Source organism: Chiloscyllium punctatum, chromosome 38 (genome assembly GCF_047496795.1).
Source record: "Chiloscyllium punctatum isolate Juve2018m chromosome 38, sChiPun1.3, whole genome shotgun sequence".
Lineage (NCBI taxonomy): Eukaryota > Metazoa > Chordata > Chondrichthyes > Orectolobiformes > Hemiscylliidae > Chiloscyllium > Chiloscyllium punctatum.
In genome coordinates, this window is record NC_092776.1 from 23,988,524 (window position 1) to 24,014,009 (window position 25,486).

General features: G+C 38.5%; 1 protein-coding gene across 2 annotated transcripts in view; it reads left to right on the forward strand.

The window, feature by feature from the left end:
* ccdc186 (coiled-coil domain-containing protein 186) overlaps window positions 1-25,486 on the forward strand; it is a 117,066-nt gene that overhangs the window by 70,533 nt on the left and 21,047 nt on the right. Inside the window, exons 9-14 of one of the 2 annotated variants that reach the window (XM_072557373.1) lie at window positions 476-562; window positions 4,537-4,679; window positions 5,106-5,361; window positions 10,246-10,435; window positions 10,579-10,674; window positions 12,671-12,881. In XM_072557373.1, coding sequence (XP_072413474.1) covers window positions 476-562; window positions 4,537-4,679; window positions 5,106-5,361; window positions 10,246-10,435; window positions 10,579-10,674; window positions 12,671-12,881 — 983 coding nt within the window. The remainder of the gene's footprint in view (window positions 1-475; window positions 563-4,536; window positions 4,680-5,105; window positions 5,362-10,245; window positions 10,436-10,578; window positions 10,675-12,670; window positions 12,882-25,486) is intronic. The other variant, XM_072557374.1, reaches the window with a different exon arrangement.

Consider the following 25,486-nt stretch of genomic DNA (forward strand, 5'->3'; position numbering starts at 1 on the left):
TTCTTTTGGCTGATCATTTTTTTGAATCCAACTAATGGAGAGTTTCCCCAATTCCCATTGACTCTAGTTTTGCCAAGGTGAAATAATGTATGTTTTATGTTTTATAATGGGTCAATAGCAATAAAACAATAATCATTGCATCATTTTTCCTCTCTGCCAATTATTATAGAGGATATTTTCTGCCAACTAAAATTGAGGTATTTTTAATTTGCAGTAGATATTTTCTATTAATTTTTGTGCCAATGATCTTGCAACATAAGCTTCACAAATATTTAACTTTAAAATTTGTTAAGAGGGATCATGGGACCTCCTTCCTTGGGTTCAGTGCAAGTCAATTTAAAAGAGGAACGGTGATCTGGGAGGTCAAGAGGCTGGTACAGATGACTATGTTTGATTCATCTCCTGTTTCCATTGTGATAATTTAGCATTTTATTAGATTCTTAATTAATGTATTTCTCCAACCAAAAAAAAACAGATTCGCCATGCTAAAATAAAGGAACTTGATGATCTGAAAAAAACATTCAAGGAAGGAATGGATGAGTTGCATACTTTGAGAACTAAGGTGAATACTGTTGTTCATTTGTTTGTCTTTTGGAGTTATCTTGTAAATTCTGTTGAACTCTTTTCAAATTAACTTTGAAGAACTTCTATACTTTTAGTTTGACATTGTATTGTTTGAATAACTAAGAAGTTCATTTTCCAGAATAGCTTGTTCCCAGTTTTCTTGTCTGTTCTTTGTCTTGTGTCTGTTACTTAGTGATGATGCATGCTTATTTTTCTGTCCAAAAAAGAACGTAAAAAATTGTTTTAGGAGCATAAGCAAGTCCTATGACCCCATGAGCCTACAGGGGTAATGATAATGGCTATCTTGGGGTAGAACAAACCAATTATCCCAAAAATCAATTGAATGCATTGCATTCAAGGCAAGTATATCCTTTCTTAGATATGGACAAAACTCTATACTACAATACAAATTTATATTCTTGCAGTCAAACCAGTATACCATCAAATTTTTAATTGCAGTACATTCATGATAACTTTGTTTTACATGCAGGGAAATCCAAATCCCACTGATTACTCGTACTTAATTCCTGCATGGTTCAGTCTGTAGCATTTTCTGTTTTGGCAAACAAGATTTTGGCCTGAAGCAGGATATGAGTAAAAATCTCAAAGCTAATTCTGTAGTGCAGTATTAAGAATGCTACAGTGTTGGTGATGCCATATCTTGCATGGGTATTGAACTGAGAGACACTTGCACTCCGGTGACATTATGTATCCCGTCCCACTATCTCAAAGAATGCTGGGGGAGTTATTCCTGCTGTTAATCAATCCACAAACATGCTTAAAATAGATTAAGTGATCAGTATCATATTACTGTTCTTAGCTTATCACATTAGCTCTTTGGGAGCTCACTATGTGAGAATTGACTGTGAACGCCTAAATTCGACAGTGATTATAGTTCAAAAGTAATAATCTATAAAGCACTTTCAGACGTCTGTTAGTTGTGAAAAGCACAATGTAAATGCAAATTTTTTCTTTCACATTTAAAATAGTTCTATTTTCTATTAATTGCACTTTTTATTTAAACAGGTTATTCTTCATTTGCTACTTTTTTGCTCATTCATTTGATGTATCTCCATCCCTTTCCAGACGCTTTGTACCTTATTTTCCACCTAGCTTTCTTAGTCTACAAACCTAGTTACATTATACTCTGTCCCTTAAGTTATGAAATGGTCCTATGAAAAAATTCATAACCTGTATTTGATACAATTCCCTTAAATCCTGCTGTGGCTCCAACCAGCGATCAGGCTATTTTGGGTCTGATAAGGCGCAATGAAATGAGTTTAATAAATGATCTCCGAATAAAAGATTCTCTCGGCAACAGTGGTCATATCATGATAGAGTTTAGCATTCACTTTGAGAGTGAGAAATCTGGGTCAGTAACAACTGTGCTAAACTAAAATAAGGTTAATTAGGAAGGAATGACGACAGAATTAGCTTAAGTGAATTGGCAAAGGTGTTTAGCAGAAAAGACCATGGCAGACTTTTAAGAAAATATTTCATGATCTTCAGCATCTGGTGAAGAAGAAGGATTCTAAGAGGGGGATAAGCTTACATCCTTAACAAGGAATGTTAAAATAATATCAAATTGGAAGGAAAAAAATGCAATGTGACAAAGATTAATGATTAACCAGAGGATTGGGAAAGATTTAAACGCTAAGCAAAAATATAATAAAAAGGGAGCAAATAAACCAAGCGGACAAACTATAACTAGTAGAAAAACAAACAGTATGACTCCTTAAATATTCAAATGGATAGAGAGGCAACATACGCCCATTAGAGATCAAGGCTAGGAAAATGATAATGGGGAACCAGGAAATGGCAGAGGAGTTGAATAAATACTTTACATCAGTCTACATGGTATAGGACACAAATAACATTCCCAAAATACTAAATCAAGAGGATAAAAGGAGGAAGGAAATAAATACACTATCATTCGAGATGAACTCAGAGGGAAAGTAATGAGGCTAAAAGCCGATAAGTGCCCAGACCTGATTTATTAGGATGTAGCTAAAAATAATAGATGCACTTGTCATTATCTTTTAAGAATCCTTAGATTCTGTAAAAGTCTCAGAGGATTGGAACAATGCCAGTGTAAAACCTTGATTCAAAAAGGGAGACAAAAACAAAACTATAGATCTGCTAGTCATTGGGGAAGATGTTAGAATGCTATAGAGGATGTAATAGCAGAGCATTTTGAAATGTATCATATAATTAAGCAGTGTCAACAAGGCTCATGAATAGAAAATCATGCCAGACAAAGTTATTCCAGCCCTTTGAGATGTTGACAATCAGGAGACAAAGGGGAAACCAGTTGATGTAATATATTCGGATTTCCAACAGATTGTTTTATATGTTAGTGCACATAAGGCTACTTAATAAGATAAGAACCAATAGTGTTGGCTACCTGTGGTTTATTAGCGTGTAGAGAGGATTGCCTAATTGATAGAGGCCAGTGTACTGGGGCAAAGGAGGCATTGGCAGAATGACAGCATGTGGTTAGTGGAATGCTGCAGGGAATAGTGCTGGGCTGCAGTTATTTAAAAAAATGTTCATGACTTGGATTAAGAAAGTGAATGCATTAAAATCACCATTTGTGGTTGATATAAGGAGTCTACAGATGGATATGGACAAGTTAAGTGGGGATAAAATTAGTAATCGGAAGATGGTTTGGGAAAATGTGAACTTAGGTACTTCAGTAAGAAGAATAGAAGGGCTGAATATTGTTTAAATGAAGAATGATTGAAGAAGGCTGCAGCATGGTGGGATTTGGGGGCGTGGAGCATGAATCACAAAAACTACCATCCAATTTCAGCGTGTAACAGGGAGGACAAAGAAGTATGCTATAAAAATAAGGAGGTCTTGCTAACACTTTACAAGGCACTAATCAGACCACACCTGGAATACTATGACTAGTTTTCATCCCCTTTAATTAAGAAAATATATACTAGCATTGGAAGCTGTGCAGAGAAGGCTCTATAGTTGACCCTGGGTGTGGAGCTGTTCTCTTCTCTTAAGAGAGATTGATCAGGTTGAGTTTGCAGTCTTTGGAGTTTAGAAGAATGTAAGGCAACCTTATTGAAATATAAGATTCTTAAGGGGCTTTATAGGGTAAATGCAGAGCGATTATTCCCCTGAATTAGTATCTAGCAGTATTCTCAGAATAAATGGGTGACCCCTTAAGACAAAGAAGAATTTTTTTTTCTGAGGCCAGTCAGTCTGTGGGATTCTTCACTGCAGAGGAGTGCAGAAGCTGAGTCATTTAGGTATATCCAAGGCAGAGAGAGACACATTTTTAATCCAGAGTTATGGGGCAATGGCAGAAAGTGGGTTTGAGGATTATTAGATCAGCATGATCTCATTGAATGTTGGAGAAAACTTGAAGAGTCAAATGGCCTATTTCTGCTTAACATTTTATATTCTTAGATATTTAATATTGATTATGAATAGCTGAGACTTCAGGGCTCATCCTTGCTGCACTCTATTCAGAATAATAGCATGACAAAGACCTATTATTTTGTACTTCATAAAATCAAGGTTCAATTCAGACGAATGTATAACCTCCCAATCTATTGTAATACATTTCCCCAAATACCTTCAGCTGTTTTTAACAACATGTGGCACCTTGTCAAAGGCTTTTCAAAAACTTCAGTATAATAATACATTTGGTTTTTCCCTTTTATCTATCCTGTTAATCGCTTCCTCAAACTCAACTTCGAACAATCAAATGCGATGTTTCTTTTACACGTCACGTTGACTATGTCTAACCCTTCTAAATGACTTAACACCACCTGCTTAGATTTGTCAAAAATATTTTGTTGGATTAACTAACGTGAGCACTCTATTTGGCTTATTATATCCCTCCATTAGTTTAAGATCAATCCGAGTTCTTGTTGCTAATTGTTAATGTTAGCTACACGTTTGATTTTTGTGATATCATTTATCCAAAACACTTGTTATCTGTTCCTGTCTCAGGTAAGGTGTCTTGAGGATGAGCGTTTGAGGACTGAAGATGAACTGTCAAAATATAAAGAAATTATCAACCGGCAGAAAGCAGAATGCCAGTCTTTGCATGAACGAGTAAAGATTGTAAACCACTTGGAAGAACAGCTTGAAAGGTAGAAAGTCTGCTATATAATTGATTGGATTTAATAGTTTAGTTTATTTACCACATTAATGGATAAGATATGCTAGGTTGAAAATTTTTCCTACATTGGTTTTGAGTATGTGGGTGGTGGTGACGGGTGTGGGGATGGGCGTGTGTGTACTGTGATTCAGAAGGGAGCTGTTCAGAGTTTTGTTTGTTTGCCAAAGGATTTCTCTTGTCTCATTATCCAAGGAAATGCATTAGCTGGTGGGGAAAGGAAAGAGTTTCATTATGATATTCCACAAGTTCTTGACCTGCCTGTCATTTTTTAAAATAAGTTCATGTAACCATTAAGGTTTTGCTGGTTCTCGCAAGAAGAGATTAGTTTTAGAAATCTTTATTTTCTAGCAAAGTGCAAACTACTACAGAAACATAATTTAATGTGATTGCATCATAGAAATGAGCAAGAGCTTCAGACATCAAAAGAGGAGGTTGACAGCCTGAACGCACTCGTTACAGATCTGCAGGAAGACATTGAAGGGAGTCGCAAAAAGGAATCTGAGTTGCTTCTCTTTACAGAGAGGCTGACCAGCAAAAATGCCCAACTTCAGTCTGAGAACAACACATTGCAGATGCAGCTTGACAAGCTGAATATTCGTGAGCGGGAGCTAAGTGTGCAACTTGAAGAGTTAGGACACACTAATGTGGAATTGGTAAGCATGCAGTTAAATAGAAGGACTTGAGATAATGAAACTTCAGGACTTTTTTTCCCTTAACTCAACTCAGTGAATGGTGTCTCATTTGAGAAAGTCCAGCATTGAGTAGTGGAAAGCATTTTTAATTAAAAGCAGAACATAAATCCATATAGGGTTTTTTGAGCTGTTTGTACAATGTGTTGTAATAGAAAATCTGTATACGTTCCTCCTTGCAATGAAAGACCTTTCTAATGCAATGTTAACATTATTTTCTGAATTTGTTTAAAGCAAAATATTAATTTACTGTCTCCTGACTCCCAACCTCCTTGCCTAACCTGATTTGAATGAACTGAGCAATGTTTTCCAGTGGGAATTGGTGTTTTGTGGCTCTCCATTAAGCCCTCATAGAAACTTCAAACTATCTCTGTGGAAGCAAAATCCCATTGGAATACAGTTATATTTTTATTCCTCTCCTCGCTTTGTGACTGTGAAGAGGATTTGACCTCCAAGAAGTGTTGGGTTAAATTCTGTCATGTGCTTTGAATTTATACACTTGTTTTTATGTTGCTTTATAATAGAATATTTTGCATTTAACAGAAATAAGTTAGTTATTTATGTTCAGGGAAAGGCAGGTAGTTGTTAAACTTTAATGGTATACTTCAAGATGTCTGAAAGTAGTTAATTGACAAATGTGTGAAGCTAATCACTTTGCAAATATGATAAAATAAATTAAGTATATTTTAAAATGAGGAAAGTTTGGCCACAAGAGATTTTTAGTACAGTTTGTTTTATTTCTTAATAGACACTAATCTATGTTAAAATATGAAAAAATTAACATTAATGCAATATCATTCAAAGTGAAAGCAAAAATGGTTAGTATGAAGTTGGAAAGGCCAACTTTTGTCCTTCTCCTGTCTAGTCCTATTAGAACATTTTAAGGTTCTGTGAGATGCCCCTCATTCGTAAATATAGTGTTAACCCAATCCAGTGTGCTTCATATGTCAATTCTACCATCCAGGAATCAGTCTGGTCCATCTTCAATGCACTCCCTCCACTGGCAGAACTTCCTCTCTCATAAGAAAACCAAAGTTGCACTGAATATTCAAGCTGTGATCTCTCAAGCTGCCTTCCTCCGTTTGTTATTGAAGTGGATAACTTCATATCTGTCTACGTTGTACTTTGTCTGCAATGTATTTTACCACTCCCACAACTCGTCCAAATTGCACTGACGTATCTCTGCATCCTCCTTACAGCTCACTTTCCCACCCAACTTTGTCTATAAGCTTGGAGATATTACATTAGTCCCCTCGTATAAATTATTAATATATGTAGTGGTTCAAAAGACTGATCCCTAAGAGATGAAAAATGTGGTGCTGGAAAAACACAGCAGGCCAGGCAGCATCCGAGGAGCAGGAGAATCAACGTTTCGGGCATAAGCCCTTCTTCAGGAATGAGGCTGCTGTGCCAACCCATTTTTCAACTCTGGTCTCCAGCATCTGCAGTCCTCAGTTTCTCCTAGTTGATCCCTAAGAGACCCCAGTAGTCACTTCCTGCCACTTGTTGGTTTAAAAAAAACCTGTTTATTCCCACTTTTTGTTTCCTGGTTGTCAGCCACTTCTCTATCCATATCAGTACATTATTCTCAATTACATACATTTCAATTTTACATACTAATCTTTTACGTGGGATTTTATGAAAGCCTTCTGGAAGTCCAAGTAAATTGCATTCACTGACTTATCCTTATCAACTCTACTAGTTTTCTAAATCCATGAAAATTTCAGATTTCAGTAGATTTGTCAAGCTTGATTTCATTTTTGTAAATCCATGCTAGCTTTGAGTGATCTGTCACTGTTTTCCAAGAAGTCTGCTGTTAAATCTTTTATAATGGACCTACCTCTTCCCCACTACCAATGTTAGGCTAAATGATCTGTTTTCTCTCAACTTGCTTTTTAAATAGTGGTGTTATATTAACAATCCTCTAATCAATAGAAACTGTACCAGAGTCTATAGGATTGTGAACGTTGTCCACCAATGCATTCATTATTTCAAACGCCACTTCGTAAGTACTCTGGGCTGCAGATTATCAGAGTCTGGGGATTCGTTTCAATTTCCCCAACACTCTCTCCCTACTGGTTCTGATTTCCTTCATAAGAACATAAGAACTAGGAGCAGGAGTAGGCAGTTCAGTCCCTCAACCTGTTGCCAATTTTATAAGATCATGGCTGACCTCATCTCTGCCTCAACTCTGCTTTTCTGCCCACCCGCCATGACTCTTTGATCCACTGCTAATTAAAAATCTTGCTATCTCAATGTTCTAACACCCACTGTTGTCAGAGTTGTGAATTCCACAGATTCATGACCCATTTGAAAGAAGTAATTTTCATAATCTGTTTTAACATCTGCTATTTTGTACCCTAAATCTAGACCTTGAGTTCTAGATTGCCCCACGTGCAGAAACTTCCTTTTTTTTCTACTTTGTCACTCCCCTTTGATATCTTTTGTACCTCGAACTGATCTCCCCTCATTCTTCAGGTACTCCCCCCTCCCTAGATCCTGTGTTGCTAATCCTTTTGGGATGTTGTCTGTTCCCTCCTTTGTGAAGACCGAACCAAAGTATGTATATAATTTGGTCTGCCATCTCTTTGTTTCTCCATTATAATGTTCTGAAAGATTCTTCATGTAGGAGACCTGCATTTGTCTGCATTATAATTTTTCTCTTCACATATACCTAAAAAAGCTTCCTAAATATGAGTAGCCCTGTAGCCATTGCACAATTCATTGCAATCGTGGTTAACTTTGACCTAATTCCATATTCCTCATCCCCCTTTACCTTTATTAATTAAACTTAATAGTTTGAACGTAACAATTGACTCTACACTAGTAACAAGAGATTGGCAGATGTAGGTTCATAAATCTCTAAATGTGAAGGACTGTTGAAAAGGCTGTTAACAAGGTATGAAGGATCCTTGGCGCTCTATGAACTGTGGTAAAAAAGCAAGCAAGTATTTGCAAACATTTATAAAACACTGGTTATTAGTGTCGTCAGTTCTGAGTATCCAACTTAGTGCCGTAACCTTAGAGAAGCTTTATTGGAATTGTACCAGAGATTAAAGATTTCTATTATATAGAGCCAAGTGTTGAAATCTTTGCCGAATTTCTGCAGTGCATCTTGTAGGTAGTACACACGACTGCTACTGAACATTGGTGCGAGGGGGAGTAAATGTTTATGGATATGATGCTAATCAAACGGGCTACTTCCCTCCTGGATGGTGGAAAGCTTAGAGTGTTGTTGGAGCTACACCCATCCAGGAAAATGGGGCATATTTCATCACATTCCTGACCTGTGCCTTGTAAATAGTGGGGATATTTGCTTTGTGGAACTAGGAGCAGATTTACTCACCACACGGTTCCTAGCCTATGACCTGCTCTTGTAGTCACACGCTTTGTGGCTAGTTCATTTTGATTTATGGTCAATTGTAACTCCCAGGATGTCAGTGATTGTAATGCCATTGAATGTCATGAGGAATGGTGAGTTTGTCACTTGATAAGTGGTCACTTGTGTGGCATGAATTTTACTTGCCATTTGTCCGCTCAAGCAAAGTCTGGCTGCATTTGGACATGAACTGCTTAAATATTTGAGGGGTCACAAATTCTGCTGAACATTGCGTAATAGTCAGTAAATATCCCCACTCCTGAGCTATGATGGAGCGAAGGTCATTAATGAAGCACTGAAAATGGCTGGGCTACAGTCTATATCAGAGCAAACCAATGAATTCAGTTTTAGTTTTTTTTTCAGCAATCTTGCAGGATCTTTTACAAGCAAGTTTAAAATTCCTGTATATGTTCTCTGGTGCACACGATATTTGCTGACTACTTTCTAGATTTTCTTCTATGTGTTACTCAACCTGTCACTGGGCAACTTTCTTTTTCAAAAATGCACTGAACTACTATCCTTATTCTCTTCAAGAATTGTAAATCTTAATTAAAAATTCATGTAAACGAACAGGCCTCCATTCTTGGCATGAAGCTCACAAGGCAAATCTACAAAATAAAACGAGAACCTGTCTTTCCCCAGCTTAATGCATAAAATGTAAATTAAACATCAAGTTGTTCTTTATCGAAGATTAGGTTGAGCTGCTCTTTGAAAGCACTAACTCGAGAGATTTTGAAAAATAGGTTGAGGTGTAACTGTTTTCATGCTGGACTGATCAACAATCAGAGGATACAGATTTAAGGGCATTGGTAAGAGTCCGATGCAACACACAAAAAAATCTTGTGTGGTGAGTTACGATCTGAAATGTTCTTCTGTTTAAGTGATGCAAACAGTTTAATAATAAATTTCAGATTAGTCAAGCTAAGAGTAAGCACAACTGAGAGGGACTAATTGGGTACTCTTTCAAAGAGCTGGCATAGACAGGAAGTGCAGAATGACCTGTTTGGTGAGAAACCAGTGCCTTTGTACAGTCACATAGGGAGCACCAGTTGGTGAATCCTGTCAATTGGACAATGACTGTTTTATCCTTGCCTGCGTCCTTAACTACCATTCCATATTAAAGGGCTGCTTTAGGTTCTAATCTCTCAATTTTTTAATAGTTTGCAGTTTTCCAATCCATAGGCATAAATCCATTTTCTTCGGCAAATTTCTATTAACTCAGTGTATACAATTCTCCCAGGAAACCGCATGGAGTAAACTATGCACTTAGTTTCTAAGCTAATTTAATATTATTGAAAAAAAGTGATGTTTTATGTGTTTGAGTTCAATAGGTGTTTTTTTTTCCTTTTGGCATCGTAAAATCCAATAAATACTGCAATGTTTTGAAACATTTTGAATTGATATTTGAAATGTGCACTCAAATGTATAGCTCAGTGTCATTCGATATATGGACTTTTATTTGTACACAGATGGACAGATTACAGAAAGAACAGGAACTGCGTCAGCAAGATGTGAAAGCTCTACAGAATGAGGTGATCTCTGAACGGAAAGAAGTGAGTACATTGAATTTACAAGTGGAAGAGCTTAAAGATGAGCTTGTCACGCAGAAACGAAAGAAAGCGAGTAACATTAAAGACCTCACAAAACAGCTTCAGCAAGGTAGGTGGAAATTGGAGAAGTGTTATGGTTTTGACTTGCAATACTGCAATTATTTCCAGAGTTGATCAGATTTTCACTGTTTTCTGAAATTCTGGTCTATGGTTACACCAACATAATTTTAACTCATTGTGGATTTCTTCCAGCACGACGGAGGTTAGAGCAAATAGACAATGGCAGTTATGACAGCAAAGAGGCCAGCAGCATGGGAAGTCGTTCAAGTTCATCAGGTAAAAGAAAAAGTAAATACACATTACTTAATATAAATATAGTTGTTTACAAATATTGATGAAGTTTTACTATTTTAACACTAGGGGGATAAAAAACCATGAAAGCACCATCAAACTTTTACCTAACTAGCTTGGGGTTCAATGAGAAATTAAGATGAAATGTTCTGTTAACGTCAAGTTTCAACAACAGTAAAAATACACATAGTCGCTGTCTGTCTCATATCTCTCTCATTCGCTCGCTCACTCACTCTCACCCCCCCCCACCCCCCAAACACCTTTTGTTCATCTGTCTTCACTAATCTTTACTTTCTTTACAAGATTTAAATCTAATTTTACTTCCGGGTGAAGGGGAAATAATTAATCGCGTTTGCCATGGAGACAAACTCTCTTTCCCCTTCTCGCCACCTCAGTGTTTAAAAGCTGAACTGAAGATCCATATCTGACCATCTCAGTTCCTCAGGAATTAAGGCCACTCATTAAGTGGTCAACCACTGGCCACATCAAGGCCTCAACCCACCATTTCCCCAATCATTTCTCTCCTCAGCTGCTGAGAGAAATTGTTAAGCTTGCTTCCTGGAAAACCAGGCAACTTGCCTACTGTGTTTGAAGTCTGGATGCAATCCGAGGCATGGGTGATGTGCAATGGGATGGCTTCTGAAACCTGACCTATTACACATGCGCATGCGCGCATTTGCATGCACACATGCACACAGTCCCAATCTCCAACAAGTCAAACCCTGTGAGAAGTGAAAACCTTCCCATTGCTGGATCCTTCAAGGAATAAATGTCAATTGGCAGACTTCAGGACCAGGAACCGCTGGCTTTGTATTGATTCACAGTCTCGATTGACCAGGTTGCAAGTACCAAGACCTATGATAGAGTGAGATATTCTCCCTTGCTCTGCCTATCTCCTCCATGTGTACTGATTGGCAGGCAATCCAGTAAGTTATCTGACTGGTGAGGATGGTGTGTTAATTGACCCCTTCACACATGCAACTCTATATTTGGGAAGTGGTTTATCTAAAGAAAAATAATGGGCTTTGTCTCAGTGGGGATTCTTCAAACTGAGCGAATAGCCTTGCTGGTGTTTTTTGACCCGCTTGCAGAAGCTCTGCAGGTTATACAGTACTGGATCAGATGTTGGGTCTAAACTAGTCTGTGCCCAAAAACTCCTAAAAATGTAGCCAGCCATTCACCATGAGATGAACACTGTGTAAGCTGACCAACAAGTGCTTTTCCTTCATTATTGACAGCAAAATTGTCACTGGTGTTTAGAATTGTTAATGGGGAATTGTCTTGGCAAAGTTATTGAATTTGCCAGAGGTTAGTTGAGATGTAGTAGTGATAGGATAGCAGTTTTGAAAACTCATTGTTTACAACTGTAATTGATACTTCACATGCTGAGCTGTTGTGAGGTCTGTTCAACACAGACTGAGAAATTTTCCACAAGGTGTTTGAATAAAAACCAGCGGGTTCCTTTCAGGTTTCTTATCCACACCTTTCATCAAGATTCTATTGTAATCAGAGTTGGTTATCTGACCATTCAAATGAGAATGGGGCACATCACCCAAATTAGTGGAGAATGTGCATTTTAAAATGGGCATAACTTGTTTGAAACAAATGTTACAGAATAATGATTAGAAATGATTTTTATGCTCCTGGGCTTAGTAACTGGTACAAATCAATACCTCCAACGTGCTAGCTTTTCCGAGTGTTTATCATATGATTATTTGATGAGAAAATTCAGTTATCCACCATTCATTGAGAAAATGTTTTTTTAAAAGAACGAAACATTGTATTAAGAGTAGTTTCTCGAACCCAGCTTAGAAAGTGTTCACAGTTGCTGAATTTATTGAGTTCCTTGCAGTAAAAGAAAACCCCTTCATTTTTCCATCAGAAATTAAGCATTCATTTTCTGAGCCCAAGGTATCATATTCCTAATGTTTAAGTAAATGCATAGGCATTATTTTCTGTCTGCTCCAGAAATCATCTTTGTATTGTCTTCCAGGTTCTCTTGATGCTCGATGCAATAAAGAAGAGCGATCTCCGGAGAATACTGGTTGTATTGTGCAGGCCGACAGTTTCCCTGAAGTGGACAAGACTTTACTGATAGAACGTATTGTGCGACTGCAAAAAGCTCACGCACGTAAAAATGAAAAAATTGAATTTATGGAGGACCATATTAAACAGCTGGTGGAGGAAATCCGAAAGAAAACCAGGTAAGTTGATTCCAAGTGCCAGTGAAAATTGTCGTCGTTCACTCAACAAAAGATCAATTGAGTGTCAATACCAGTTCCCTAATAGTAACAAAATGATTGAGGGAATCTGGTTTAGCAACATCTGTGGAGAGAGAAACAGTAAACATTTGAATCCAGTGTGATTCTTTGAGATCCAATTGCAGATGCCGTTTGTATCTGGATCACTTTGTTGTTTTTAAAGCCACCATTATGGTGAGTAGTAGTTTCTTCCCAGATACTTGATTTTGTTTGCAGAAAGATTTCATGACAGTTGTACCAATGGATTTCTTAAACTTCCTTTTTCCTTACCTGCCTTTCTTGAGCAGTTTAGATATTGAAGAACAATCATTTCTGTTGTAGAAATTGGAGTCATGTTTCAACTGAAAGCAGTGCATTTGTTTGAAAACTCAACACTGCAGTTCCATGCTTTGCAATTTTTAGATATTTTTCTTTCAAATCTGGTTTAAGGTGAGGCTTTTTGCAAAGAAAATTTAGGGTTCATTGTCACTCCTGTGATTTGTTGTTTTTCAATAGAAGTTTATTTTGCTCTGTTTACCTCTCACGTACTTTGTGTTGTTGTTGTTCCTGTATCTGACTCTGACCTGACTCTTGATAGCAATGGGTGGATTATGACTGGGAGTATAGTTTCTGGCAGGAAACCTAGAAGTTCAGGTTTCCCACTGATGCCATGGAGTTTTAATTCTACTTTGTGCCTATTTTTGGTTTGATAAATTGTCTCCACTGAGAGATTAGTGTGATTGACAAGCTCAATATCCGCTCTGGAGCAGGCTGCAGGTACACATAAGTCAGTGCTACATGCCTGTCTTTGCAAAGCTACCCAACTTCCCTTCAGTTCTTTGGCTCTTCCTGAGATCTGGCACATCTCTCTAACCATTGTTAAAAGAAGGTCACTGAAATTTTCTTCTGAAAGGGTTGGATGGGGTAGATCTTAAATTATTTCTGCTAGTCAGTGAATAAAACATGCGGATTAGTCTCAGGATAAGAGACAGATCATTTCGGACAGAGATCAGAAATTATTTCACTCAAAGGGTTGTACAAGTTTGGAATTCTCTACCCCAAGTGTTATGGATGCTCCATCATGAAATAAAACTTGGTCTCTCAAGGAATTAACACATGACCAGTTGGCAGGAAAGTGGAGTTTGGACAGATGATGAGCCATGTCCATATGGAATGATGAAACAGGTTTGAAAGGCCCTACGACTAGCGCTGCTCCTGTTCCTTATGTAGATTAAAATACCCGAGTGTACGATGAACATTGTGATGATAGGTTGTCTACTTACTCATTCTCCTACTTCTCCCAAACACTCAAGGGCATCTTAGTGGGAGGGCCAAGTAGTGGGTTTGAGATATTTAAAATTATATAATCTCTTCTAACCCCAGGGCATGTTTTTGAGAGTTTCGGCCCTTTTTGTATCTCCTACCTTGAACTCATCAACCTATGACTCAGTGTCGTGGATCATTTGGAGCAGCAGTTAAAGATAATGAGGAATTTACAAGAGCTAAGAGCGTGATGGATGGCAGTTGTAGGAAGGGAGAAAAACCACACATAGTTAGGTAGATAGTTCACTCCAGGGAAGGTAGGAGGGGTAGGCAGATAGTGCAGGAGTCTTTTGTGTCTGTTCCCATTTGAAAAAGTTTGCTGTTTTGGAAAATGTCAGGGGTAATGGACCTTCAGGGGAATGTAGCACGAACAATCAAGTTTCTGATACCGAGACTGGCTCTAATTGTTGGGCTCCAAGTGATTGATTGTGATAGGGGACTGTCTCGTCAGAGGCAGAGGCAGAGGCAGAGACAGACGTTTCTGTGGCCAACAGCAAAAAATCAGAATGGTGTGTTGCCTCCCTGGTGCCAGGATCAAGAATATCTGAGGATGCAGAATGCTCTCAAAGGGGAGAGGGACCAGCAGGAGGCCATTATACATATTGGAATAAATGACATAGGAAGGGAAAAGGATGAGACTCTAAAGGGAGAATGTAGGAGGTTAGGCAGGAATTTAAAAAGGAGGTCCGTGGGGGTAGTAATATCTGGATTACTCCCAGGGCTATGAGCAAGTGAGGGTGGGAAGAGGACAATAGAGTAGATCAATGCATAGCTGAGGAGCTGGTGCAGGGGAGAAGGGGGCGGTTGGTGGGGACACAGGGAAATAGTGAGGAAAGAGATCAGTCTGACACTAATACCCTTGGGAAATGGCAGTCAGGATAGGCAGGGCCAAAGCAGAGAACAATGTCGGTCAGTTAAATAAAACAGCATTTACTTCAATGCAAGAGGCCTAACAGGGAAGGCAGATGAAGTCAGGGCATGGTTAGGAACATAGGACTGGGATATCATAGCAATTACGGAAATGTGGCTCAGGGATGGACAGGACAGGGATGGATTTTTTCCAGGATACAAAGGTAGAAAGGGGGATAAGAGAGGAGGGGCAGTGGCGGTTTTGATGAGGGATAGCATTACATCTGTACTCAGGGAGGATATTCCTGGAAATTATATCCAAGGAAGTTATTTCGGTAGAATTGAGAAATAAGAAAGGGATGATCACCTTATTGGGATTGTATAATAGACCCCCTAATAGTCAGAGGGAGCTTCAGAAACAAATTTGTGAGGAGGTTTCAGTTATCTGTAAGAATAATAGGCTGGTTATGGTTGGAGATTTTAACTTTCCAAGCATAGACTGGACTGCCATAGTGTGAAGGGTTTAAATGGAGAGGAATTTGTTTAGTATGTACAAGAAACTTTTCTGATTCAGTATGTTGATGTACTGACTAGAGAAGGTGCAAAACTTGACCTACTGTTGGGAAATAAGGCGGGGCAGGTGACTGAGGTGTCAGTGGGGGAGCATTTTGGGGCTGGCAACCATAATTCTTTGTTTTAAGATAGTGATGGAAAAGGATAGCCCAGATCTAAAGGTTGAAGTTCTAAACTGGAGGAAGGCAAATTTTGACAATATCAGGCAAGAACTTTCAAAAGCTGATTAGGGGCAGATGTCCACAGGTAAAGTCACGGCTGGAAAATGGGAAGCCTTCAGAAATGAGATAACGAGAGTCCAGAGACAGTATATTCCTGTCAGGGTGAAAGGAAAGGCAATAGGTGTAGGGAATGCTGGGTGACTAGAGAAATTGAGGTTTTTGTTAAGAAAAGGAGGAAGCATATGTCAGGTACGGACAGTGTAGATCTAGTGAATCCTTAAAGTTTAAAGGCAGTCGGAGATTACTTGAGGGAAATCAGGAGGGCAAAAAAGGGAACATGACTTTGACAAATAGGGGTAAGGGGAATCCAAAGGGACACCTTAAATATATTAAGGGCAAAAGGATGACTAGGGAGAGAATCGGGGCCCCTCAAAGATCAGCAAGGCTGCCTTTGTGCAGGAGCAGCAGCAGATGGGGGAGATACTAAATGAGTATTTTGCATCAATGTTTACTGTGGAGAAGGACATGGAAGATATAGAATGTGGGGAAATGGTGAGATCTTGGAAAATGTCCATATTACAGAGGAGGGAGTGCTGGATGTTTTGAAATGGATAAAAGTGGATAAATCTCCAAGACCTGATCAGGTGTACCTGAGAATTCTGTGGGACACTAGGGAAGTGATTGCTGGGCCCTTTGCTGAGATATCAGTATCATCGATTCGTCACAGATGAGGTGCACGAAGACTGGAGGTGGCTAACGTGGTGCCACTATTTAAGAAAGGTGGTAAGGAAAACCAGGGAACTATAGACCGGTGAGCCTGACATCAGTGGTGGGCATGTTGTTGGAGGGAATCCTAAGGGACAGGATTTACATGTATTTAGAAAGGCAGAACTGATTAGGGATAGTCAGCTTTGTGCATGGGAAATCATGTTTCATGAACTTGATTGAGTTTTTTGAAGAAATAACAAAGAGGATTGATGAGGGCAGAGTGGTAGATGTGATCTATGTAGCCTTCATTAAGGCTTCCGACAAGGTTCTCCATGGGAGACTGGTTAACAAGGTTAAATCTCATGGAATACAAGGAGAACTAACCGTTTGGATACAGAACTAGCATGAAGGTAGAAAACAGAGGATGGTGGTTGAGGATTGTGTTTTTCAGACTGGAGGCCCTGTGACCAGTGGTGTGCCACAAGGATCGGTACCGTGTCCACTACTTTTCTCATTGATGTAAATGATTTGGATGTGAGCATAAGAGGGACAGTTAGTAAGTTTGCAGATGACACCAAAATTGGAGGTGTAGTGAATAGTGAAGAAGGTTACCTCAGTTGACAACAGGATCTCAATCAGATAGGCCAATGAGGAGATGCAGATAGAGTTTAATTTTGATAAATGCCAGGTGCTGCATTTTGGAAAAGCAAATCTTAGCAGGACTTGCACATTAAATGGTAAGGTCCTAGGGAGTGTTGCTGAACAAAGAGACCTTGGAGTGCAGGTTCATAGCTCCTTGAAAGTGGAGTCACAGGTAGATAGGATAGTGAAAAAGGTGTTTGGTATGCTTTCCTTTATTGGTCAGAGTATTGAGTACAGGAGTTGGGATGTCATGTTGCGGCTATACAGGACATTGGTTCAGCCACTTTTGGAATGTTGCATGCAGTTTTTGTCTCCTTCATATCAGAAGGATGTTGTGAAACCTGAGAGGGTTCAGCAAAGATTTACAAGGATGTTGCCAGGGTTGGAGGATTTGACATCTAGGGAGAGGCTGAATAGGCTGGGGCTGTTTTCCCTGGAGGGTTGGAGGCTAAGGAGGTTATGGAGGTTTATTAAAATCATGAGGGGGTATGTGTGGGATAAATAAGCAAGATCTTTTTCCCTGGGGTAGGGGAGTCCAGAACTAGAGGGCATAGGTTTAGGGTGAGAGGGGAAACCTATAAAAGAGACCTAAAGGACAACCTTTTTACACAGAGGGTGGTGCTTGCATGGAATGAGCTGCAAGAGGAAGTGGTGTAGGACGGCACAATTGCAACATTTAAAAGGCCTTTGCATGGGTATGTTAGTAAGGGTTTAGAGGGAAATGGGTCAAGTGCTGGCAAATGAGACTAGATTAGATTAGGGTATCTGCTTAGCTTGGATGAGTTGAACTGAAGGGTCTGTTTCCATGCTGTACATCTCGCTGACTCTATGACTCCATGACTGAGCATATGTATACATTGCTGTCTCTTTTCCTCTTCCTGTTCTTTTCTTTCAAAAAAATGGCAACTGTCCCTCTCAAATAGTAATATCAAAAGAAACAAATGAACTCAAAAAAATTGCAATTTTGAAGATGAAGTAGTGCACCTGTGTTGTGGCCCAGACTAAATCCCCTCACAAATATCGAGGCAATAGGATTTAGGCTAACTTTTATCTTTCTTAAATACAAGTGCAAGATGCTGTGTTTCTGATGTAATTTGATTGGTTACATTGCTCAGCTTTAAGCAAAATACACTTGATTCTTTCTTTTAGAGTTAAAATACAGACAAAAGAAAGAAGAATTGGGATAACTTAACTCTGTTGTATAACTTAACAGAATAATAGTTTTGTTTAACTACAAACCAGTAACTGTTCCAATATAGTAACATCCAATAAACACACCCTTGGCAAAGGCATTAAAACAGATCGTCTCATGTGATGTGAGCAGTAGAGAGAGATGATTCTGGTAGAAAGAGAGAACTCTAGCTTTTTGCTGTTGCCAAGAAGATGTAACAGCTTCCACAGCCATCTTCAAACCTCCAAGAACTACTGAAAGCCACACTAAAGCACTGGTTCTCTGGGAGCCTAAATCCACCCATTCATGCTGCTTCTATTGTCCAATATTTTAAAAAAAAAGCTCCCAAGGTATGTCAATCTGTACTGTATTGCTTCAAACAGACAGCTTGCAACCTAAGGCTCAAAATCTCTCTTTAAAAAAAGGTCAAAATACATCTCTTAAAACGATAGTATTGTCATAACCGCTACTATATAAGAGCATGTCCTTGATTAATGCTTCTGACATAACTTGTGATTAAGAGCAGAATATGTGATTTACTTGTAAATATACTAAATAAAAATTTAACATCACTGTGTGACCAGAAATCTTGAGGAAGTCAGTTGATACTGGTAGCTGATCATCCTGTCTTTTCAGGCTCAAAAGATTAAAAATGAGAAGTAACAGTGCTAACATCGTTCCCTTTGAACGAATTGATAGTTTATTTTTTAAGAAGAAGCTTCAATTTTTCAGCTGCAGAGTAACGTAAATCAGTCCCCAGGATATTGAGGCTCAGCAGCGGCGGCTATCACAAAGATTGCTTACTATGTACAGAACTGACCAATTGCCTTACTTCAGTTAAAGCACTTGAATTCCAATGCTATAAATCATTTTTGGTTCAGACATGGTTGTTCATTTTTTAGAATTTGTGTGCAAGGGAAGTTTTATCCTGCTGTATTATACTGTAGTCAATTGGTTGATGCTAATATTAATATATTTCAACTTCGAGTCAAGAGTTGTACAGCACTGAAACAGACACATCAGTCCAACTCATCCATACCAATCAGATCTCCTAAATTATTATAGTCCCATTTGTCAGCATTTGGCCCATATCCCCCTCAATCCTTCCTACTTATGTACTCATCCAAATGTCTTTTTAAATGTTGTAATTGTACTAGCCTCCAACACTTCCTTAGGCAGCTCATTTTGTATACACACCATCCTCTGCGTGAAAAAGTTGCCCTTTATATCCCTTTTAAATCTTTTCTCTCTCACCTTTAAACCTCTTGTTTGGACTCCCTCATCCTAGGAAAAAGACCTTGTCTAGTCACCCTATCCATGGCCCTCATGATTTTATAAAACCTTTATAAGGTCACCCCTCAGCCTCCGATACATTCCTTGTTTAGAAAATTGTGATCTGATGGGTTTTTATTCCCCATGTAAACTGCTAAATATGCAGTTCCATTTTTCCAAATGATAACTGTGCCAGTTGTTATTGCTTGAGGATGATGAATCTCCTTTTGTATTTTTAGATGACCACTGTTTACATTTTATTGCTCTCTACAAATAAAATATTTTCTTGTTCAACCTTCATGAAGTAGAAATGGGAAAGTGTGAAAAACTGCAAAGTTTTCTGCCCATGTGGTGTGCTAAACTGAGTGAGAGTTATTTAACCTTTTTTGAGTTATATGGATGCTCTTAAGTTTATACAGGCTCTATATCTGTAGTAACTAATATAGAATGAGTGTTCTGTATAATTTCTTGGATAAGTGCAATTTGTTTAAGGCAGGTCGAAAGAACGTCTTCTGAAACTCCATTGAAATTCTAATAAAGGTCATTAAGCCGCCATATTTTTGGAGCCCCCACTGTTCTCCATCAGGAATGGTGTATTTAAAACAAAGGATAATTCAAAGAAAGCACTGCGTTTTATATTTTAATTGGTATCTAAACAGTCTACACAGTAATGTTATGTAGGGCGCTTTTTGATGTAATACATGACCAACTATTCTGAGGATCAAAGAACCAGAATATTCTTTAATATTTAATGATCTCTCAGAGGAAAAGTAGAAGATGCAGCCATATCTTGGGCACTAAGGATGAATGTGATGTTTGGCAGGGTTTGACAAAATTTCCAAGAATAATTGTTATAAGGGGCTCTTCTGTTGGGGTCACAGACAGGAGATTCTGTCGCAGTGAGCATGAATCTAGTCTGTTGCTTTCCTGATGCCAGGATTAGGGATGTCTCAAAACATTTGATACAGGTTGTCAAAAGGGAGAGTGGGAAGCCAGTTGTGATTGTACACATTGATAGGAATGGTATAGTTGGGGAAAAGATTAAGGCTTTACAGGGTGAATCAAAAGGCCTTTACAGGTAAGGCTAATGAACTCTGCATGTTTGAGATTGTGGGACTGGGATGTCACAGCTATTACAGAAACTTGGCTGAGGGATGGAGAAAATTGGCAGTTCAATGTTTTGAAGTTACAGATGCTACATGGAGGATAGAAAGGGAGGCAAAAGAGAAGTGTCGTTTTTGTATAAGAGAAACATTACTACTGTAACTAGAGGGGATATTTCTGAAAAATCGTCAAATGCAAGTGCATGTTGAAATCAAAATAAAGGAACGATCGCCTTGATAGGATTATATCGTAGCACCTCCCCCCAATAGTCAGCGGGAAATTGAGAACAAATTTGTGGAGATCTCATATATGTAAGAAATAATATTGTAATAATAGGTGATTTTAATTTTCCAAACGTTGACTGGGACTGCCATAGTGTAAAAGGTTTGGATGCTGAAGAATCTGTTAAATGTGTTCAAGAATATTTTCTTTATCAATATGTAAATGTTCCTACTAGAGAAGGAGCAAAACTTGACCTTACCTTTGGTAATAAGACAGGGCAAGTGACTGAAGTATTAATTGGGTAACATTTTGGAATTGGTGATTTTAATTCTATTAGTTTCAAAATATTTATGGAAAAGGATAAGCCTTCTGTAAAAGTTAATTTTTTTTTAATTGGAGTAGACTTCGCAGGTAAGGGGATGACTGACCAATGGAAAGCTTTCAAAAGTGTGATAATGAGAGTTCAGAGTCATTATGTTCCTGCTAGAGTGAATGAGGCCAGTAGCAATAAGAAACAATGGATGAATAAAGATATTCAGCTTCTAGTCCAGAATAAAGAAGAATCATATCTTAGATATATATACTACTGGAATTAAATGAATCTGTTATTCAGATATGGGTGAACTATACCTTTTTAAGAGTTATAAGCTAGCAGTGGGCAGCACCAAATGTTCTCAATAAGATAAAATGTAACAGGTGCTCCAGCTACTGGAGTAGCTGGTTACCTGGAAATAACAAAAAAAAATTAGAATAAGGCCAATCAGTTTAAATTATACCCTGAAAAATACCAAACAAGTATATTGACAATCTTAAAAGCCAATGACACAATGGCTAAAAGACTGGGGGGAAATTGAACATTTGGTAGGAGAACTGCCAAGCCCAACATGTAAACATATTGCCTGAAAAATAGCTCTCTTAAAGGTACCTTTTAAATCAGTAACCTGTGATGCAGAAATTCCTAAGAAGAAGAAAAGAAGACACAGGAAGATCCGAATAGAAGGACCAAAATCTGCCTGGTTTTGAGATAAGTGTTGTCTTGTAAGTCTTAATTGGGAGTTTTATTGGACTAGTATTATAGAAAAGAAGGTAAAAGAAAGGTTAGAATAAGGACTTGGACATAGTTGGTAGTTAATTATTCTCTTATACTTTAAGAAATAAAATTGTTAATTGTTACTTCAAAAAGATCTTGGCCACTCTAATTTTTACAGATTACTGCACGGGATAAATCTTTTGTGTTGCAGGTTTCAAATTAAGCAAGAGGGTTTATTCTTTGTCATTACACTCTTGAACAATGTAAAATTGTAGGGGCATTCATAGGAGGGAGATTAGGAAGGCAAAGAAGAGATATGGGAGAGGCTTTGCAGATAAGGTGAAGGATAATCCAAAGAGATTCTACAATACATTAAGAGCAATGAGAGAGTCGGGCCCCTTAAAGATCAACGAGGTTGTCTTTGTTTTGAACCTCAGGAGATGGGTGAGATACTAAGTGAATACTTTGTTTTTTTTACTGTGCATAAAGAAATTGAAGCTAAAAAACTGAGGGAAATAAGTATTGATTGTTTGAAAACAGCTCACATTACAGAAGAGGAAGTGCTGGGGGTCTCATAAATATAAAGGTGGATAAATCTCCGGGACTTGATCAAGCATATCCCTGGATGTTGTGGGAAGTTAGGGAGGAAATTGCAGTGCCCTTGTAGAAATACTTATATCTTCTTTAACTACAGCTGAGGTGCCAGATGAATGGCGAGTGGCTAATGTTGAGCATTGTTTAAGAAGGAAAGTAAGGAGAAACCTGGGATCTCTTGACCTGTGAGTCTGACTTCAGTGGTAGGGAAGTTGGTGATTATGAACAAATATATGCATTTGGATAGGTAAAGAATTATAGCATGGTTTTGTGTAAGGGACATCATGTCTCAAACCTGACTGGGTTTTTGAGGAAGTAACCAAGAAGATTGAGGGCAGAATGGTAAACGTTGTTTACATGGACTTTAGCAAAGCCTTTGACAAGGTTCCGCATGGTACTCTAATTAGTAAGACTACATCACGTGAGGTTCTGGGTGAGCTTGCCAATTGGATACAAAATTAACTTTATGGTAGGAGACAGAGTGCTGGTGGACGCTTGTTTTTCAGACTAGAGGCCTGTGACCAGTTGGTGTTCAACAGGGATCAGTGCTGGGACCATTTTTCTTTCAGTTATATAAATGATTCAGATGAGATTAGAGAATAGAAAAGCAATTTACTGTGACATGCAATTTTTACAAAAAAAAGTGAAAACTTTTGTAAGTCACCATACCATGGTGCCTGTATTAATGACAGAAGTCATAGATGAGAAGAGAAAAGTAAAAATTAAGAAAAGTTCATCTCCGATCAGTTTCAGTTCGGGGGAAGTTGATTAAGATGATGAACGCTGGAATACCTGAAAGCTGATGTCAAAGGAGACCCTGCCAGGATAAGACCACCACACCTGGAAACTGCTATGTCAAGCCAAGATCACCCCTCTGGGACAAGGCTGCTACAACTGGAGACCATACTGGAATACAAGGCCTCCACGCCGGGACTGGACCGGATCACCATCAGTGCCAGTGGAACACCAGGAAGCTGCTGCTGGAGGAGATCTCCAACGAGACCTTCAAGCTGGGACAAGACTGGAGTTGGTCATGCCAAGCAGAGGCCTCCACAATGGGAGAATGTCGTGCCAGTCCAAGACTACAATGTTGGGCTGGAAGCCTCCTCTTCACTGAGCCTGGGCTGGGAGAAGACCCCTTCTGCCAAAGAAAATAAAAAGGGTTTGATTATGGTTAGTAAATTTGCAGATGACACCAAAATTGGTGATTATAGGGGACGGTGAAGGAGATCACGGAGATCTTGATCAATTGAGTCAATGGGCAGATGGAGTTTAATTTGGATAAATGCGAGGTATTGTACTTTGGGAAAGCAAACAAGGGCAGAGCATATACCATTAGTGGTAGGCCCTGGGTGGTGTTGCAGAAGAGAGATCTCTGGAATTTTCATCACATTTAGACAGGGTGGTTAAGAAGGTGTTTAGCATGCTTGCCTTCACTGCTCGGACCTTTGAGTAAGGAAATTAGGAATGTGGAAGTTGTACAGGACGTTGGTGAGACAGAAGTGGGTACTGCAGATTCTGGAGATTCGAGTCAAGATTAGAGTGGTGCTGGAAAAGTACGGCAGGTAAGGCAGCATCCGAGGAGCAGGAAAAGTCGATGTTTCGGGCAAAAGCCCTTCATCAGCAATCATTCTGTTGACATGCTGTGGTTGACATGCTATGGTTGGACCTAAGGGTATATTCCAGTGCTGCATGACGCTCTGACCAACATGTATTTCAGATAATTCTGAATGGAAACATTAGAGGAGTAGACTTTGTAATCCCTTCACCTTATTCTGCTTGTTATTATTTGCGACAGACCTATTCACCATTATTTTTGTTTTCAATTCCTTTGATGCCCTTGAACAAAAAAATCTTATCAATTTGAAAGTTTTAATTGACCCATCCTCCATAAGCTTTGTGGGAGAAAGAATTCTTCTAACGTATTTTGTACGAAATTATGTCTTTTGCTAGCTGGTGGATTTTCCCATTGAAGGAGATTGCAACTCTGTATCTGCCCCATCAAAATCTTTTATTATTGTAAACACATCAGATGAATTGCTGTTTAACTTTATGAACTTGTAGCATTCAGATCTAAGTATTAGAAAATTTTTTAAGCCTTTTCAAAACACACAAAAAGGTATCTCTAAATTTACTGAGTTTCGAGCTCTATTACTTCTTGATTGCTGATGCAACATGGCAAACATTCCCAACTAATGCTTGTGTAGTTGTAAATTTAGTTTGTGTTTTTTAAAAAAGAAATACTTGACAAGGTGAAGACTTTACTGAGAAAGTGGGTACAGTTATTGAAGCAAAACTCCTCAGAATATCATCACTGCAAAATGATTCCCTCTCCTGAGACTTGTGCTAACCTTAGAGTGACAAAAAAATGAATTACAATGAACAGCAAGGAATTGGCTCCTGGTCTAGACCTGCATGAGAAGGTACAAATTTATTTCTGAAAACTGAGTCTCAAAAAGTACATAAGATGGGATAAAGAAAGCAACTGACCTTCAGTCAAGAAGATTGCACCACCTGAACTTATTAATGGAAACCTCATTCCTTACAGAGCCAAATAGAAAAATGCTGCACTGTTAACTTTGATAAATGTTACTCATCTCTATTACTGTTGAGGCAACACTAAATGTAATTTTCAGGATATATATCATCAAGGAGCTTGATTATGAACCATATATAAATGAATTTGAAAAGGAGGAATTCTTCCGTTGGAAAGTCAGAAGTCACGTTTGGTAAATTGACTATACTTCCTAATAATAGGAAATTTGGCACTGGCCATCAGATACAGATACAGGGAGCCTCTCGATTTGCAAATGTTTGACTTGTGAAAGCTTGCACTTATGAATGTGATCTTATAGAGGGATGTAATTTTGATAGATGAACATTTCCTGTACTTGCTAACGGCTCCTTTATATTATCCTGC